The 15,000-nt window shown below is 44.7% G+C and overlaps 1 protein-coding gene across 1 annotated transcript in view; it reads left to right on the top strand.

Moving 5' to 3' along the window:
• Positions 1-15,000, top strand: part of ryr1b (ryanodine receptor 1b (skeletal)) — a 189,273-nt gene that overhangs the window by 51,922 nt on the left and 122,351 nt on the right. The window contains 17 exon segments of the mRNA XM_084334931.1: positions 74-148; positions 412-568; positions 972-1,136; positions 1,656-1,777; positions 2,215-2,401; positions 3,193-3,328; positions 4,022-4,117; positions 4,624-4,742; positions 5,271-5,404; positions 5,844-6,085; positions 6,936-7,128; positions 9,927-10,143; positions 10,643-10,747; positions 11,376-11,479; positions 11,910-11,993; positions 12,970-13,129; positions 13,677-13,824. Coding sequence (XP_084191057.1) covers positions 74-148; positions 412-568; positions 972-1,136; positions 1,656-1,777; positions 2,215-2,401; positions 3,193-3,328; positions 4,022-4,117; positions 4,624-4,742; positions 5,271-5,404; positions 5,844-6,085; positions 6,936-7,128; positions 9,927-10,143; positions 10,643-10,747; positions 11,376-11,479; positions 11,910-11,993; positions 12,970-13,129; positions 13,677-13,824 — 2,444 coding nt within the window.

Genomic DNA, 15,000 nt, shown 5'->3' with positions numbered 1-15,000 from the left:
GGGTTAGAGTTAGTCATAGCTGTATAACCACTCTCTTGTCTCTCCTCCTCTCTCTCTCTCTCTCTCTCTGTAGGATGGCCCACTATGAAGGCGGGGCTGTGTGCAGTCAGGCCCGATCCCTGTGGAGGTTGGAGCCTCTGAGGATCAGGTGAGTCCAGTGTAAACGGAGCCATCTCCCTCCCCTCACTCACCACGCCGTGTTTCACTTCACTGTTGTGAGGCCAGATGACCCGACCAGGCTCCTTGAATCCAAATGTTGTTTCAATGGAGATCTTTTAACTTTAATAAATGTGTGCGAACTGCAAAGTAATGTCTTTCCTGCATCGCTGTCCACCTGACGAAAAATCAAATGAAATAACAATTTAGAAGTACAACAACTGAACTGGTCTAAACTTGCTCTCCGACCGGCAGCTGGAGCGGCGGACACATGAAATGGGGCCAGTCGTTCCGGGTCCGTCAGATCACCACGGGCCGGTACCTGTGTCTGGACGAGGAGAAGGGTCTGCTGGTGGTGGATCCAGAGAAGGCCAACACCAAGCTGTCTGCGTTCTGCTTCCGCGTTTCCAAGGTCAGAGAACTCGCTTTTCACTCAGTCCTCGTGATTATAGTATATAATATACTATATATTATAGTGACAATACAGTATCTAACTATCTCTCTTTCTTTCTTTCTCCACCCACCCATCCATCCATCCATCCATCCATCCATCCATCCATCCATCCATCCATCCATCCATCCATCCATCCATCCATCCATCCATCCATCCATCCATCCATCCATCCATCCATCCATCCATCCATCCATTCATCCATCCATCCATCCACCCATCCATGAATCCATCTCTCTCTCTCTCTCTCTCTCTCTCTCTCTCTCTCTCTCTCTCTCTCTCTCTCTCTCTCTCTCTCTCTCTCTCTCTCTCTCTCTCTCTCTCTCTCTCCCCCCCCTCTCTCTCTCTCTCTCTCTCTGAGCAGGAGAAGGTGGATGTGGCTCACAAGCGTGACGTTGAGGGGATGGGCATCCCAGAGATCAAGTACGGGGAGTCCATGTGCTTCGTGCAGCACGTGTCTACCGGCCTGTGGCTCACCTACGCGTCCCTAGACGCCAAAGCTGCTCGCCTGGGCACCGTGAAGAGGAAGGTAGGGCCTGCCGCCTCGGAGAACCACGTCAATACTGAGTCACACCATTGCATCATATTGAATAGTTTGATAAAAAAAACAGTGTCAGGTGAAATCCATAACACAGAGACAATGATACAAAAATTATAAGGGGAGCAGTGTAGCTTGTAGCTCAGATGCAAATTTATTTATTTATTAAGGCATTACATAACAAAAACAACATTGTGATGGCGATACTGCTTTTGTCATGGTTAATCTACCAGAACTGAAGTTTGATTGAAATAATATACAATGGCACGTGTCAGGCATTCAGTGTAACCTACCGTATTACAGTAAAGGTACAAGAGGACCAAGAGGTCTATCACCTGACCAATCACAGTAGAGGTACAACGGGACCAAGAGGTCTATCACCTGACCAATCACAGTAGAGGTACAACGGGACCAATAGGTCCAGTAGAACAGGTATACCTAAGAGGGAACCCCAGCGGGTATAAACACAGTATGAAATCCACAACAACAACCTTCTCTTCTGTCTCTCAGGCCATCCTGCACCAGGAGGGCCACATGGACGACGCCCTGACCGTGTCCCGCTCCCAGTTGGAGGAGTCCCAGGCGTCCCGTATGATCTACAGCACCATGGGCCTCTTCAGGCAGTTCATCAAGTACGATCACTCGTCCTCTGTCCAAGTCCTGCCGGACCGGCTTCATCTCCCTTAGAACAGACCCTCTCTCCTGTGTCTCCCCTGCTATGCCTCCCTCCCTTCCCGCTGTATTAATGTATGCTAGCCTAGCTTAGCACAAATGAATGGAAGCGGATACCGACCAGCTAGCCTAGCCGTCGGCCAAAGACACCTTTCTGTGAGTTTTAAGCTAGGCTAGTGGTCCGTATTCCGCAATGAATGGAAGCGGACATGGCCGGTTGTGCTAAGCTAGGCTAACATGCAGCCAGATAGCTTTCTACTGAACGCACAGAGAGGAAACTGGTATCTATCTTTCTGTCTCTCTCTCTGGAGAATACAGTAAGCTAATTTCCCCTAATGTTGGCGTGTTCTTTTAACAGAAGCTGCATGTTGATTTGTTTTGCTCCGTGTCCCTCCAGGAGTCTGGACGCTCTCGGGGGGAAGAACAAGGCCCCGGGGTCCGTGTCGCTGCCTCTGGAGGGGGTGATCCTCTCCCTGCAGGACCTCATCTTCTACTTCCGTCCCCCCGAGGACGAGCTGGAGCACGAGGAGAAGCAGACCAAGCTGCGCTCCCTACGCAACCGGCAGAACCTCTTTCAGGAGGAGGTGAGCGGCCCGCATCATCCTCTCGTCTCCAATCCACCGCCCGGCTAGATCTCTGCAAGAACTGTGAAAATAAATGTATTTGCAACTCCATAGAACAGGGGTTCTCAAACTTTTTTATACCACAACCCCATTTTATTTAGGATTTTCTTTTCGGGGACCCCACACTTAATGTATCACGTAAATTCAACGTGGAATTAAGGAATATCAAAATAAATATCAAAATAAAAGCACACGTTGTTGAACTTGATCATGCATATTTATTAGAAGATTTAATTACAGCACTATGTTATCAATACACATTTATCAAACGAGGCATATTTAGCCAAAATTATGTTGCCAGAACATAATTTTTTTTTGCCATTCTTTTTTGCAATTCATTGTCACCTACCCCCAACCCCACTTTGGGTCGCGACCTGTAGTTTGAGAAGCGCTGCCATAGAACCATCTGAGTCCCACATTGTCTTTCACTGATCACTGGTCTATTCTGTTTTTAGTGATCTTTTTAAATTCTCCAATCACACACACACACACACACACACACACACACACACACACACACACACACACACACACACACACACACACACACACACACACACACACACACGCACACACACACACACACACACACTCACACACAGCTTTTTGTTTGTGTGAGTTTTATTGTAATTTGTCACGTGTTTAACAAGTGCAAACATGTACAAATTTAAATAACATAAGGACACATTTGAATCACATCATAACTTGTGTATTTTCTCTAACTCTCACCGTGTTTCCTCTGCCATGCCTAGGGCATGATCACCATCGTGCTGGAGTGCATCGACCGCCTGAACGTGTACAACACCGCTGCACACTTCTCCGAGTTCGCTGGCGAGGAGGCGGCAGAGTCCTGGAAGGAGATAGTCAACCTGCTCTATGAGCTGCTGGGTACGATCACTCCCTCCCCGCTCACAAAGCATTTCAATGCCTTCTCGCTGATCACAATGCCGATACTCGACCCATAACTTGGGAGATAAAAACATTGGTCTTTGTGTTTTTATACACTTGATTAATGTATATATCAATTCTTGTTGCTAAAGCACATCATTCTGCACTTTGTGATAAAAGCATCACATCTAGGGGAGGTCTTTTAGAAGTTTTAGCTATAGAGCCAAATTGGAGAAGACTATTTGAATATTTTTGGCACAATTCTGTAAATAATTGAAAAGTGCACACATATAAACAATTCTGTTTCTTTCCCTGTCCTTTTGTAAGCTTATAAAGCCCTCATTGAGCTTGTAGCAAAGGTTTAGCTTGTATGGTCATGATTGGCGGACATTTTAATAAATGGCGGGGGGTGGGGGGATGACAGAATCTCTGATGTCTCTATAAGATAAGATAAGATATTCCTTTATTGATTCCCATGGGGAAATTCAGGGCTATAGCTAAAGTCTAAAGATTCCCCTAGGTGTGTGCAAGATTTTGTGCAAGATTTTGTGTACTATTCCCCCCAAATGGGGCTCTTGGCTGCTGAACTATATTGCATTTGAGCAATTAGCTGTTTGGACACTTATGTCTTTTATTCATATTCATCATAATGACCATCTCTCTATCTCTCCCTCCATATCTCTCACCAACCAGCCTCTCTGATCAGAGGGAACCGTTCTAACTGTGCCCTCTTCTGTGACAACCTGGACTGGCTGGTCAGCAAGCTGGACCGTCTGGAGGCCTCGTCAGGTACGGCACGCTGTCTGTTTATTCACTGACACAAGTCAAAAAGAAAAACTGTAGCGGCTCCCAATATGCTTCTGGCTTTATTACATTTAAGAAATATGGGCTCACAGGCTCGAAGAAGAAATACTGGGAGCTACTAAAGTGTTTTTGAATAGCATGGTTGAACCTGGAAAAGAGATGTGTATTCTGACTACTTGTATTGTCTAGCCCTTTTTTTTTTAAACAGATCCAGCCATATCACTGTAAAGACCACCCCTCATTATGCCGGCTTTGCTTTTTTACACCGAACAAAGCCGGCATAATGCCTTAACCTCGCACTCTGGTTAGATTCCAACTTCTTTTGTTGTGGTGTGCTGTACTTGTGCCGTGCGATGACAATAAATGTTCGTCTATGGTAATCTAAAAGGGTGCTACTGATGCACCCTGTGCGTCATCTGACTTCAGATCACCAGACAAACCTATAACAACAACAACAACTGTCCCCCACCTGTCTCCCTGCTGTCCCCCAGGCATTCTGGAGGTGCTGTACTGCGTGCTGATTGAGAGCCCTGAGGTGCTGAACATCATCCAAGAGAACCACATCAAATCAATCATCTCTCTGCTGGATAAACATGGAAGGAACCACAAGGCGAGTGTTGGGAGATGAAGTTGTGTTAAGAGAGGCGGTCTGTGCTACGCTGGGCTCTAATCAGTCAATATTTCACTAAGCTTTGAGGATTTACCGTCCCTGTTGTTCTGCTTTCTGCGGATGCACGTTCCGCAGGGGCGTTCATGCAGATAATGGGACTGCAGACGTCGTTTTGTTTTGACGTCTTGGGTGTGGATCTCTCCCCCACACAAGTACCTCTGGTGTTTGGTTAATGTCAGGAACTGCGCAGAGATACTGTAGATATGTATGTAGATATACCCACAATTCTATCCTGTATATCTTTTTACATATTATACACTGATTGTGTGTGCGAAATGCGCAATATAAACATTATGATTGATCGATTTGAGTGTTTATTCTCTTTTCTTGATCCTCCAATCACAACTGTTGCGATTGGAGGATCAAGAAAAGGGGGCGGGGTTTGAGATAGGTCAGTTCCCGGGCCCAATCCTCCAATCACAACTGTTGCTTCCCGGGCCATAACCCCTGTCCCTCCCCCTCCTCCAGGTGTTGGACGTCTTGCGCTCTCTTTGTGTGTGTAACGGTGTGGCTGTGAGGTCCAACCAGAACCTCATCACCGAGAACCTGCTGCCCGGACGTGACCTCCTGCTGCAGACCAATATTGTAAACTACGTGACCAGGTATTTGATCAAAAGGACACGCAACGACCGTTTTGTGTACATCATACAGCATATCACCAATGCGTCATGGACTTTCCAACCAATAATATGCCACAGAAATTACATAAACACAGCTCAGTGGTCACAGTTTGTCATTTAAAAAAAAGAAAAAAAAATGATATTAGATTGTCAAAAAAACAGCCCCCGGTGGGTGGTGGTTAATGGTTAACATACGGTTCGGTACGGATACGCGTACCTTTACACCCCTAGTTAATTGTTAATAGCTTTTTATTCCTAACGGCGAGTAAGAATTCCTTTGTACTTGTTGCATGTGGCAAATTAAACAATCTGAATCACAGTTGTACCCTTTCTGCTGACTCGTTGTACAGAGCTAATGCTAAAAGCGTCTGCTAAATGACTAAATGACTAAATGACTAAATGTGAATGCTTTGTGTTCCAGCGTGAGGCCCAACATATTCCTGGGCACGTGCGAGGGCTCCACGCAGTACAAGAAGTGGTACTACGAGGTGATGGTGGACTTCGTGGAGGCGTACGTCACGGCCCAGGCCTCTCACCTGCGCGTGGGCTGGGCTCTGACCGAGGGCTACAGCCCCTACCCCGGGGGAGGAGAGGGCTGGGGAGGCAACGGCGTGGGGGACGACCTCTACTCCTACGGCTTCGACGGGCTGAATCTGTGGTCAGGTAAAACCAAAAGGGATAATCCATGTTTTTTTTTGTTCGTTTTTTTTACACCCCGATCTGATACGTCACAAAACTGGGAGTCATTTCAGTCCTCAGAATAAACTGAGTAGACGTGTGGCAAGGGGATTGGGTTTCTTCATTGAGCGTTTATCCTTATCATTAGGGCACAAGTATCTTGTGTTTTATTATAAGTCTCTTTTCTTTTCTTTCTCCCCCCCCCCCCATATATATATGACAAAGCAAAAAAACATTAATGCGTTCGTAAGCATAAACTTGGTTAAACGGAGGCAAATGAGCCGGCAGCTGTTACCATAGCAACCAATCTGTACAGACCTCAAAGTTGGTTTCCTCAAAAACTAAAATTGATCACAGAAACATCTGTTGTTTACTTCATGAGGGGGGAGGAGAAAAGAAAAAGATCACAAAAACCCAGCTCAGAAAGCAGAAGACACTTTCTGCCCGGCTGACTTTAGTTTCTGTCGGAGGCGTGTGGACCATGAGCAGAGGAGAGACGCTGTGTTGTGCCCCCGGTCTGCTAAGCGCGGTGATAAAGCAGTGTTTTGCGACGGTGCATTGAAAGCCATTGGAAATAATGTGTTTCGGAGCACAGCGGTGCCCTTGTCGCCTCGTATCTGAAAGAGTCATGAGCTGTCCTCAACTTTCCCCATTAACGCGATATGCACCGAGAGTAGTAGTCTGTCACACTATCTTTATACATATATATCCACTGTGATATTGGGATCTTTGTCCTTTGTTTAACCTCTTAACAGGCACCCAGAAAAGTGGCCAATCAATCGTTTTACTTTCACATGCCCTCCGTGACGCCGTTCCCTCCTCTGCCCTCATCCAGGCACCGTGCCTCGACAGGTGGCCTCTCCCAGCATGCACACGCTGGCTGCGGAGGACGTGATCAGCTGCTGCCTGGACCTGAGCGTGCCCAGCATCTCCTTCCGCATCAATGGCCACCCCGTCCAGGGCATGTTCGAGAACTTCAACGTGGACGGACTCTTCTTCCCCGTCATCAGCTTCTCCGCCGGAGTCAAGTAAGTGCATTGTGGCGCCCCCCCTGGCGACCAACTGGAGGCTAAGTGCATTGTGGCACCCCCTGGTGGCCAACTGAAGGATAAGTGCATTGTGGTGCCCCCTGGCGGCCACTTGGGGGATAGATGGCGGATGAGGCGCCTGGGGGCTGAAATATTTTGCGAAGGGATGCTTACTCACGACGTCTGGCCCCCCGGGGGAACTGTGACGACGAACAGAGCGTTTCTATTTTCTCTTCACAGGCTGGTTCACTTGGTTAACTTTTGAGTGGAGGCTTGAGGCTCTAAATATTCATTACTTCACTAGAACAAAGACTTTATCACAAAGATAAAAAATATATATGTATCAGAAATATAACTTTTTTATATTATTTATGTTGTCTCTGAATCCTTATGAATCACCTCACCACTATCTGGAGGCAGGCCCGGACTGGCCATCGGGAGCACCGGGAGTTTTCCCGGTGGCCTGGCCTGCACAGATTAAAAAAAAAAAATTATATATAAAAAAAAAAAAAAAAAAAAAAAAAAATATAATTTTTTATTAATTTTTTTGCCAGGCCATTGTTTCTAGTTGTGGCGGCGGCGCGGCGCGATAGTTAGATAACCTAGGTGTGTGGGGGAACCATAGATATCTATAGAACACTAGATAGCTTAAGGCGGAGTCACCAGCGTCACTGAACCGCCGCCATCTTGCTCCAGTTAGCCTTGAGTGAGAGTGAGTGAGCTGCACAGACAAAAATACTCATAACTCGCTGAAATATTGACGGATTTACAAACGGGTTGGTTTGCTATAAACATCAAATATGTAGTTATGATACTGCATACTGCATACTTATAAAAAAAAAAAATTTAAAGATGTTTTTTTTTACAAACCGCTTGAATCATAGCCACGTTAATAATGCTTGTAATAAACCAAACCGTTTGTAAATCCGTCAATATTTCAGCGAGTTATGAGTATTTTTGTCTGTGCAGCTCACTCACTCTCACTCAAGACTAACTGGAGCAAGATGGCGGCGGTTCAGTGACGTCGCTCTCCATTGGCCGGCAGCGCGGGCAAGCTATCTAGTGTTCTATATATATCTATGGGGGGAACAACCAGGATTTCACTGTCTGCGACAGAGTTGGAGAACTATCTGACTCTCTCCCTCACGCGGACACACACACACAATGGACCCGTGCTGCCGCTTGTGATTGGTGGAGGCGGGACCAGGCGATACAACTGATTGACAGCGGAGGCGGCGAATGGAATGGCAGACGGCACTCAGACGCAGAATAACAGCCAGGCAGTGAGCCAGGTAGTGAGGGACTCGGGAGAGATCAGAGAGCGAAAGTCAATTAACGTTGATGTCAAGATGGACAGTGGAAGAAAGAGAAAGGGTGGAGGAGAGAGGGATAAAACAAAGAAAAAGAAAGGCCCTTACAGGAGAGAGTGGTTAACTGTATTATAATAGTAAATAGAAAAAATATGTTGTGCTCTTGCTTTTTTCTTTTTGAAGGTGGAGAGAGTAGCATTGCTAGTGCCACAACAGTTTTATTTGAGGTCCATAACAGTACATTGTACTAAGCAATTGTTGGCTCATTAGTTTGTGATTCACGTGCACTAAAATTCACCAGAATGCAGGAAATTAAGTCTTTGTAAAAAAAAAATTCGTGGTGGGGGACCCCCAGACCCCCCGCTTAAAAAGTGGCCTGATTGGGGCTATATTTCGCGCTATATCTCCCGGTATGAATTATTTCCCCAGTCCGGCCCTGTCTGGAGGGTCCATACGTAGAGATTTTATTTAATAAAATTTCAAATAGGGATGTCTGATATTATCGGCCTACCGAAATCTTTTTTTTTTTTACATTTATTTAACCTTTATTTACCCAGGCAAGCAAGTAAGAACAAATTATTATTTTATTTATTGTCAAAGTATGCATAATGTTGTGAGAGATATGTAATGTTAATTACCTGAAATTATTCAGTTTTTTTGGGGGGGGGGAAACCCTGCATCGGTATCGGTTGATATCGGTTGATATCGGTATCGGAAATTAAGAGTTGGACAATATCGGTATATCGGTATCGGTAAAAAAGCCAATATCGAGCATCCCTAATTTCAAACCTTTATTTAAACTCGAAAGGCAACTGAGGTTTCCCTCATTTACAGTCACGTCGTCGAGTGTACATACAGAGTTAAGCAAAACATACAGAGTTAAGCAAAAAAAAAGGCATATAAAATCACACAGCATATATACAATCAACAATCAATTAAAACACATACAACTTGATTGACAAAGGTTGGAGATCAAGCTTTTAAACTCTGCAACAGAGGGAAACATCTCACGCTTTAAGGACTGTTGGAGTTCATTCCATGAGCTAGAGGGGCATCATAGCAAAATGCAGATTGACCCTGTTCCGAGCAAACTGGACCATAAGGAACAGTCACTAGAACGGGTTCCATAGGTTCCAAACTTGATGTAGTATCAGGAGGTAGCTTACTGATCAGGGCGGTAAACAGGTACTGTATATCTCTATGGGCCCACTCAGGTACTGTATATCTCTATGGGTCACTCCTCCAGTTGGAGAACCTCAACACGCAACGGTTGTGTATCTAATGGGCCCTGTTGCTGACAGGAGTCAATGGTGAACTAATTGATGTAGTAAGTAAGTACTATAGCACTGGCCAGAGACCTGGCAGATAGATGGAATCAATGCTGTTTTATTTTAGAGTAAGACCGCGTTGTTATTATTATAGACTTTAGTGGTCCATAAAGTGCCCTCTGTCACACGGATAAAGACCCAGCTTTCTTTGTCACCCCAGAGCTCGCTTCCTGCTGGGCGGTCGCCACGGAGACTTCAAGTTCCTGCCCCCGCCCGGCTACGCCCCCTGCTTCGAGGCCCTTCTGCCTAAAGACAGGATGCGCATCGAGCCCATCAAGGAGTACAAGCACGACTTCAATGGAGTCCGCAACCTGCTGGGTCCCACTCAGTCCCTCACCCACACCTCCTTCACCCCCTGCCCGGTGGACACTGTTCAGGTGCGACCAGGAACCACCACGACACCCCGTCGTCTGTTCAGTTCTCACCTGATTGGAGCACAGTGACATCATGGAACACAGTGCTGAGTGTCTTCTCCAGAGTCAGACTAGAAGATAGATACCAATTTCCTCTCTGTGCGTTCAGTAGAAAGCTACCCAGCTGCAAGCTAGCCTAGCTTAGCACAAATTAATAGAAGTTGATACAGACCACTAGCCTAGCTTAAAACTAGGAAAGGTGTTTTTGGCCAACAGCTAGGCCAGCTTGTCCCTATCCGCTTCTATAAATGTTGTGCTAAGCTAGGCTAGCTTGCAGTCGGATAGCTTCCCACTGAAAGGAAATTGGTGTCTATCTTCTTGTCTGACTCTGGAGAAGACGGTGAGCGCATTTCCCATAATGTCGGCGTGAACATGTGCACCGGCTGTAATCCGTGTCCGTGATCAGATGAGATTTTGGCCGTATTTCCGTACAGGCGTCTTGACTTCTGCACTTGCTTTACAGATCGTGTTGCCGCCACACTTGGAGCGCATCCGCGAGAAGCTGGCGGAGAACATCCACGAGCTGTGGGCCTGCACCCGCATCGAGCAGGGCTGGACCTACGGCGTGGTGAGTAGTGGAGTCATTTTTGCCATGTTTTCTATGCAAAATCTCTTTCTTCAAAGTAACCAGTAAAAAGTACAATATTTCCTTTGAAATGTAGTGGAGTAAAAGTATGAAGTTCCCTAAAATGAAAAAATACTCACGTAAAGTACAAGTAGCTCGAAATTGTGCTTAAGTACAGTGCTTGATTAAAAGTACTTAGTTACTTTCCACCACTGCAAGTGCATACTGATGACCCCCTTCACTAGATTTAGAGTACTCTGGTTCAAGTGCATTAGGCATCTAAATTAAATTAAAACCTGCTTAATTTACACATGAATCGAATTTGCACTTCAACTTCAAATTACTTTATTTTCCTTTCGGAACTTCATTTGTGCAGTTCAGTAATGACCTCAAATATTGTGTTGTGTTGTCTGTATATCTTTTATGCACCTATGCTATTTTTGTATATTGCATCACAGTGATGCAGTGCCACTAACTGCATTGGGGGTGGTGTGACTCTGCACAGATTTACAAGAGTTATTTGACTGCTTACGGCAAGCCAAGTTTCTCATCTGTGAAAATAAAGTACTGAAAATAAGTGAACTTTGAATTTGTGGCATCTGGAATAACCCACCTTTATCTTCTCCCACAGTTCAGGGATGACAACAAGAAGCTCCACCCCTGTCTGGTGGACTTCCAAAGTCTCCCGGACCCAGAGAAGAACTACAACCTGCAGATGTCTGGAGAAACTCTAAAGTGAGTGAATGAGGTTCTGTTGAAGGGCTGGAGTGAGATTGTTTATTGTTTATTAAGATCCCGTTAGCTTCCACACACGGCAGCAGCTACTCTTCCTGAGGTCCACAACATGAAGAAGAAACATATATATAAACATTCTTACCAATATTATACATTACTTACATAAGTAAATTATGCAGTTTATATTTAGCTTTCTATTGTATTTTAGGGAGCAGAAACCAAGCTGCTGTGTTTATCAGCAGGTTGTATCATATTCACAGTGATTTCTACACAGACAAAAAGCTGTTGGTGGCAGTTTTCACGTCAACATAACAACGTTAACAGTAATTGCGGTTTCATTAGGACCTTTTCCTAGGAACCCTGTTCCAGGTTGGGGAAAGCCTGGTCCATGTTGGATACAGACTCTAATGCTTCTCTGTTGTCCGAACAGGACTCTCTTGGCTCTGGGTTGCCATGTTGGAATGGGAGATGAGAAAGCGGAGGAGAACCTCAAGAAGATCAAGCTACCCAAGACGTAAGTGTCCTCGTGTTCTGTATGACTTTACTGTGAGGAACCTGCAGATACATGTTCTGTATGACTTTACTGTGAGGAACCTGCATATACATGTTCTGTATGACTTTACTGTGAGGAACCTACAGACACATGTTCTGTATGACTTTACTGTGAGGAACCTGCAGACACATGTTCTGTATGACTTTACTGTGAGGAACCTGCAGACACATGTTCTGTATGACTTTACTGTGAGGAACCTGCAGATACATGTTCTGTATGACTTTACTGTGAGGAACCTGCAGATACATGTTCTGTATGACTTTACTGTGAGGAACCTGCAGACACATGTTCTGTATGACTTTACTATGAGGAACCTGCAGATACATGTTCTGTATGACTTTACTGTGAGGAACCTACAGACACATGTTCTGTATGACTTTACTGTGAGGAACCTACAGACACATGTTCTGTATGACTTTACTGTGAGGAACCTGCAGACACATGTTCTGTATGACTTTACTGTGAGGAACCTGCAGATACATTTCCTATTGTGACAGTTAGGGTACAGACACTCATCTGCACCTTGGTTTACACTGTTTACTTTTACTCATAGTATATAATTCATAATAATAATTATTTTGTATGTATTTATTGCCTATATTTATTGTAACATATAATTTAAACGATAGGGCATACTGTACAGACCCTCATCTGCACCTTTGTTTACACTGTATATTTTTCTATATGTATATATCTAATTTGATTGCCTATATTTATGTCTTTCTACTATTACCCTGCCCATACCTGTACCCCCTCCCCCATGCTGCTATGATGCCTGAATTTCCCCCAAGGGGATCAATATCTTTAATTTAATTTACATTTTAATTTAATTTAATTTAATTTAATTTAATTTAATTTAATTTAATCTTTCTTAATTTTAATTTATTTAATACATTTTTCTTTAATTTAATCTTTTCACCATATGTCTGTCCTCCAGGTATATCATGAGTAGCGGATTCAAGCCTGCCCCCCTGGACCTCACCCACGTCAAACTGACGCCCAATCAGAACCAGCTGGTGGAGAAGCTGGCAGAAAACGGGCATAATGTTTGGGCGAGGGACCGGGTACGGCAAGGATGGACCTACAGTATTGTGCAGGTGAGCTTTTCTTTTTTCTGTCTGCCCTAACTACCATTTTACAAAAATACTGTGTTGATAAGTTTGTCATTCATTCTTAATTAAAGTCAGAATCGGACAAGAAGATAGACACCGATTTCCGCTCTGTGTGTTCAGTACAAATCTATCTGGTGGCAAGCTAGCCTAGCTTAGCACAAGTGGATGGAAGTGGATACGGACCAGCTAGCCTAGCTTAGCACAAGTGGATGGAAGCGGATACGGACCAGCTAGCCTAGCTGTTCACCAAAAATACCTCTCCCAGAGTTTTAAGCTAGGCTAGTAGTCCGTATTCGCTTCCAGTCAGAGGAAAGTATCTATCTTCTTGTCTGACTCTGGAGAAAACAGTAAGCATATTTGTCAGCGTGTTCCTTTAATATTTGACCTTGCTTTTGCATGGGATTTTACTCCATGATCTAAATTCAACACTCTCCTTAAATAAATAGTTTTATACATCACACAAGAGAAGCCATTAATATCACCGTGATCAAAATGTAATGATGGCGTTTTTTCCCCCTCTTCCTCCCCTCAGGACATCTTCAACAAGCGTAACCCTCGTCTGGTGCCGTACAACCTGCTGGACGAGAGAACCAAGAAGACCAACAGGGACAGTGTGAACAACGCCGTCCGCACCCTCATCGGCTACGGCTACAACATAGAGCCTCCCGATCAGGAGAGCAGTGAGTCTGCTGCCAACATGACCAATGCAGGCCTCGCGTACTGTATGCCGCATAGTTCTCTTTCCTCCAGCATGGCTGCCTGTAACCGTCGGTAACCACTTTCAAAAGAAAATGCCTCATTTCTGTGCAGTGGTAGAGTAGCTGAAACACTGGAGAAGCCTGATATTACTGTTCAACTGTGACGTTTCTTCAAGATCCAGTAATAAGACACCAAATTATGATATTTTTCTTGATATGTTTCTCATATATCAACACATAGCAACCGTTGTTTTGCACATAGCAACCTCTTCCACTGCCACGCACAAAACAATGGTTGCAATGTTACAGGCAGCCATGTTGGAAGACAGAGAACTACACAAACATTCAGTGCAACGCCTCTATTAATGGTATATTACACTTAAGAGTGGAACCTGTATACCGTGGTAATCTTTAGGCTAGTTTATTGATTGAATATGACAAATGTTTTCATTCATAGTGGATCTTTGTCATTAAGTTGCATTGACCTACCATCAGTCAATATTAACCTCATTACACGCCTTCCAGTGAATAATAGAATATAATTTAATTTAATTCTTTGTTGCGAAATTAGATTCAGATCAGATTCAGATTCCTTTATTGTCACTTATTTCAGTACTTTACAGCAAGAAGAGTGAAATAAAATGTATTGTGGTCCCTCGACCATGAGAGGGAGCGGGAGAGGCAGAGATGAGGTGGCAACTGTTGCCATGAAGGCTAATATCCCAGCATGGAATGTACAGCCCCGCGGTGGAAAGGAATCTCAACCCGAGCACAACATAAGATCAAAATGGCCCCGTGTAAAAACGGTCAATATAGCGCCACAGAGTTACACATTGCGGCTATATGGTCTATTCTGTGCCTAATCCTCTGTTTTGAAACGACGTACACACATTGTCAAGGCTCTTACGCCACGCCGGGCAACCTGTAATATAGGCCTGTCCCCGACTAAGGATTTGTATAGTCGACTTTGATTGGCCGAAATTTGCAGATAGTTCGACTACCCCCCCGAATGCAAAAAAAATTTAAGATTCTATATTGGATCAGTCCATTTGGGCTGTGGGGGGTGCTTAATGTGTGAAGAAGTTGACTGAAGGCTTCTTGTCCTCTGCAAAAGCATGCAATTGGTCCACTGATGGATACATCTTGATATGTCTAGTG

Source organism: Notolepis coatsorum, assembly GCF_963971535.1.
Source record: "Notolepis coatsorum genome assembly, chromosome: 1".
Classification (NCBI taxonomy): Eukaryota; Metazoa; Chordata; class Actinopteri; order Aulopiformes; family Paralepididae; genus Notolepis; species Notolepis coatsorum.
Note: the sequence above shows the minus strand (reverse complement) of the source record. Positions and strands in the feature narration are given on the sequence as shown.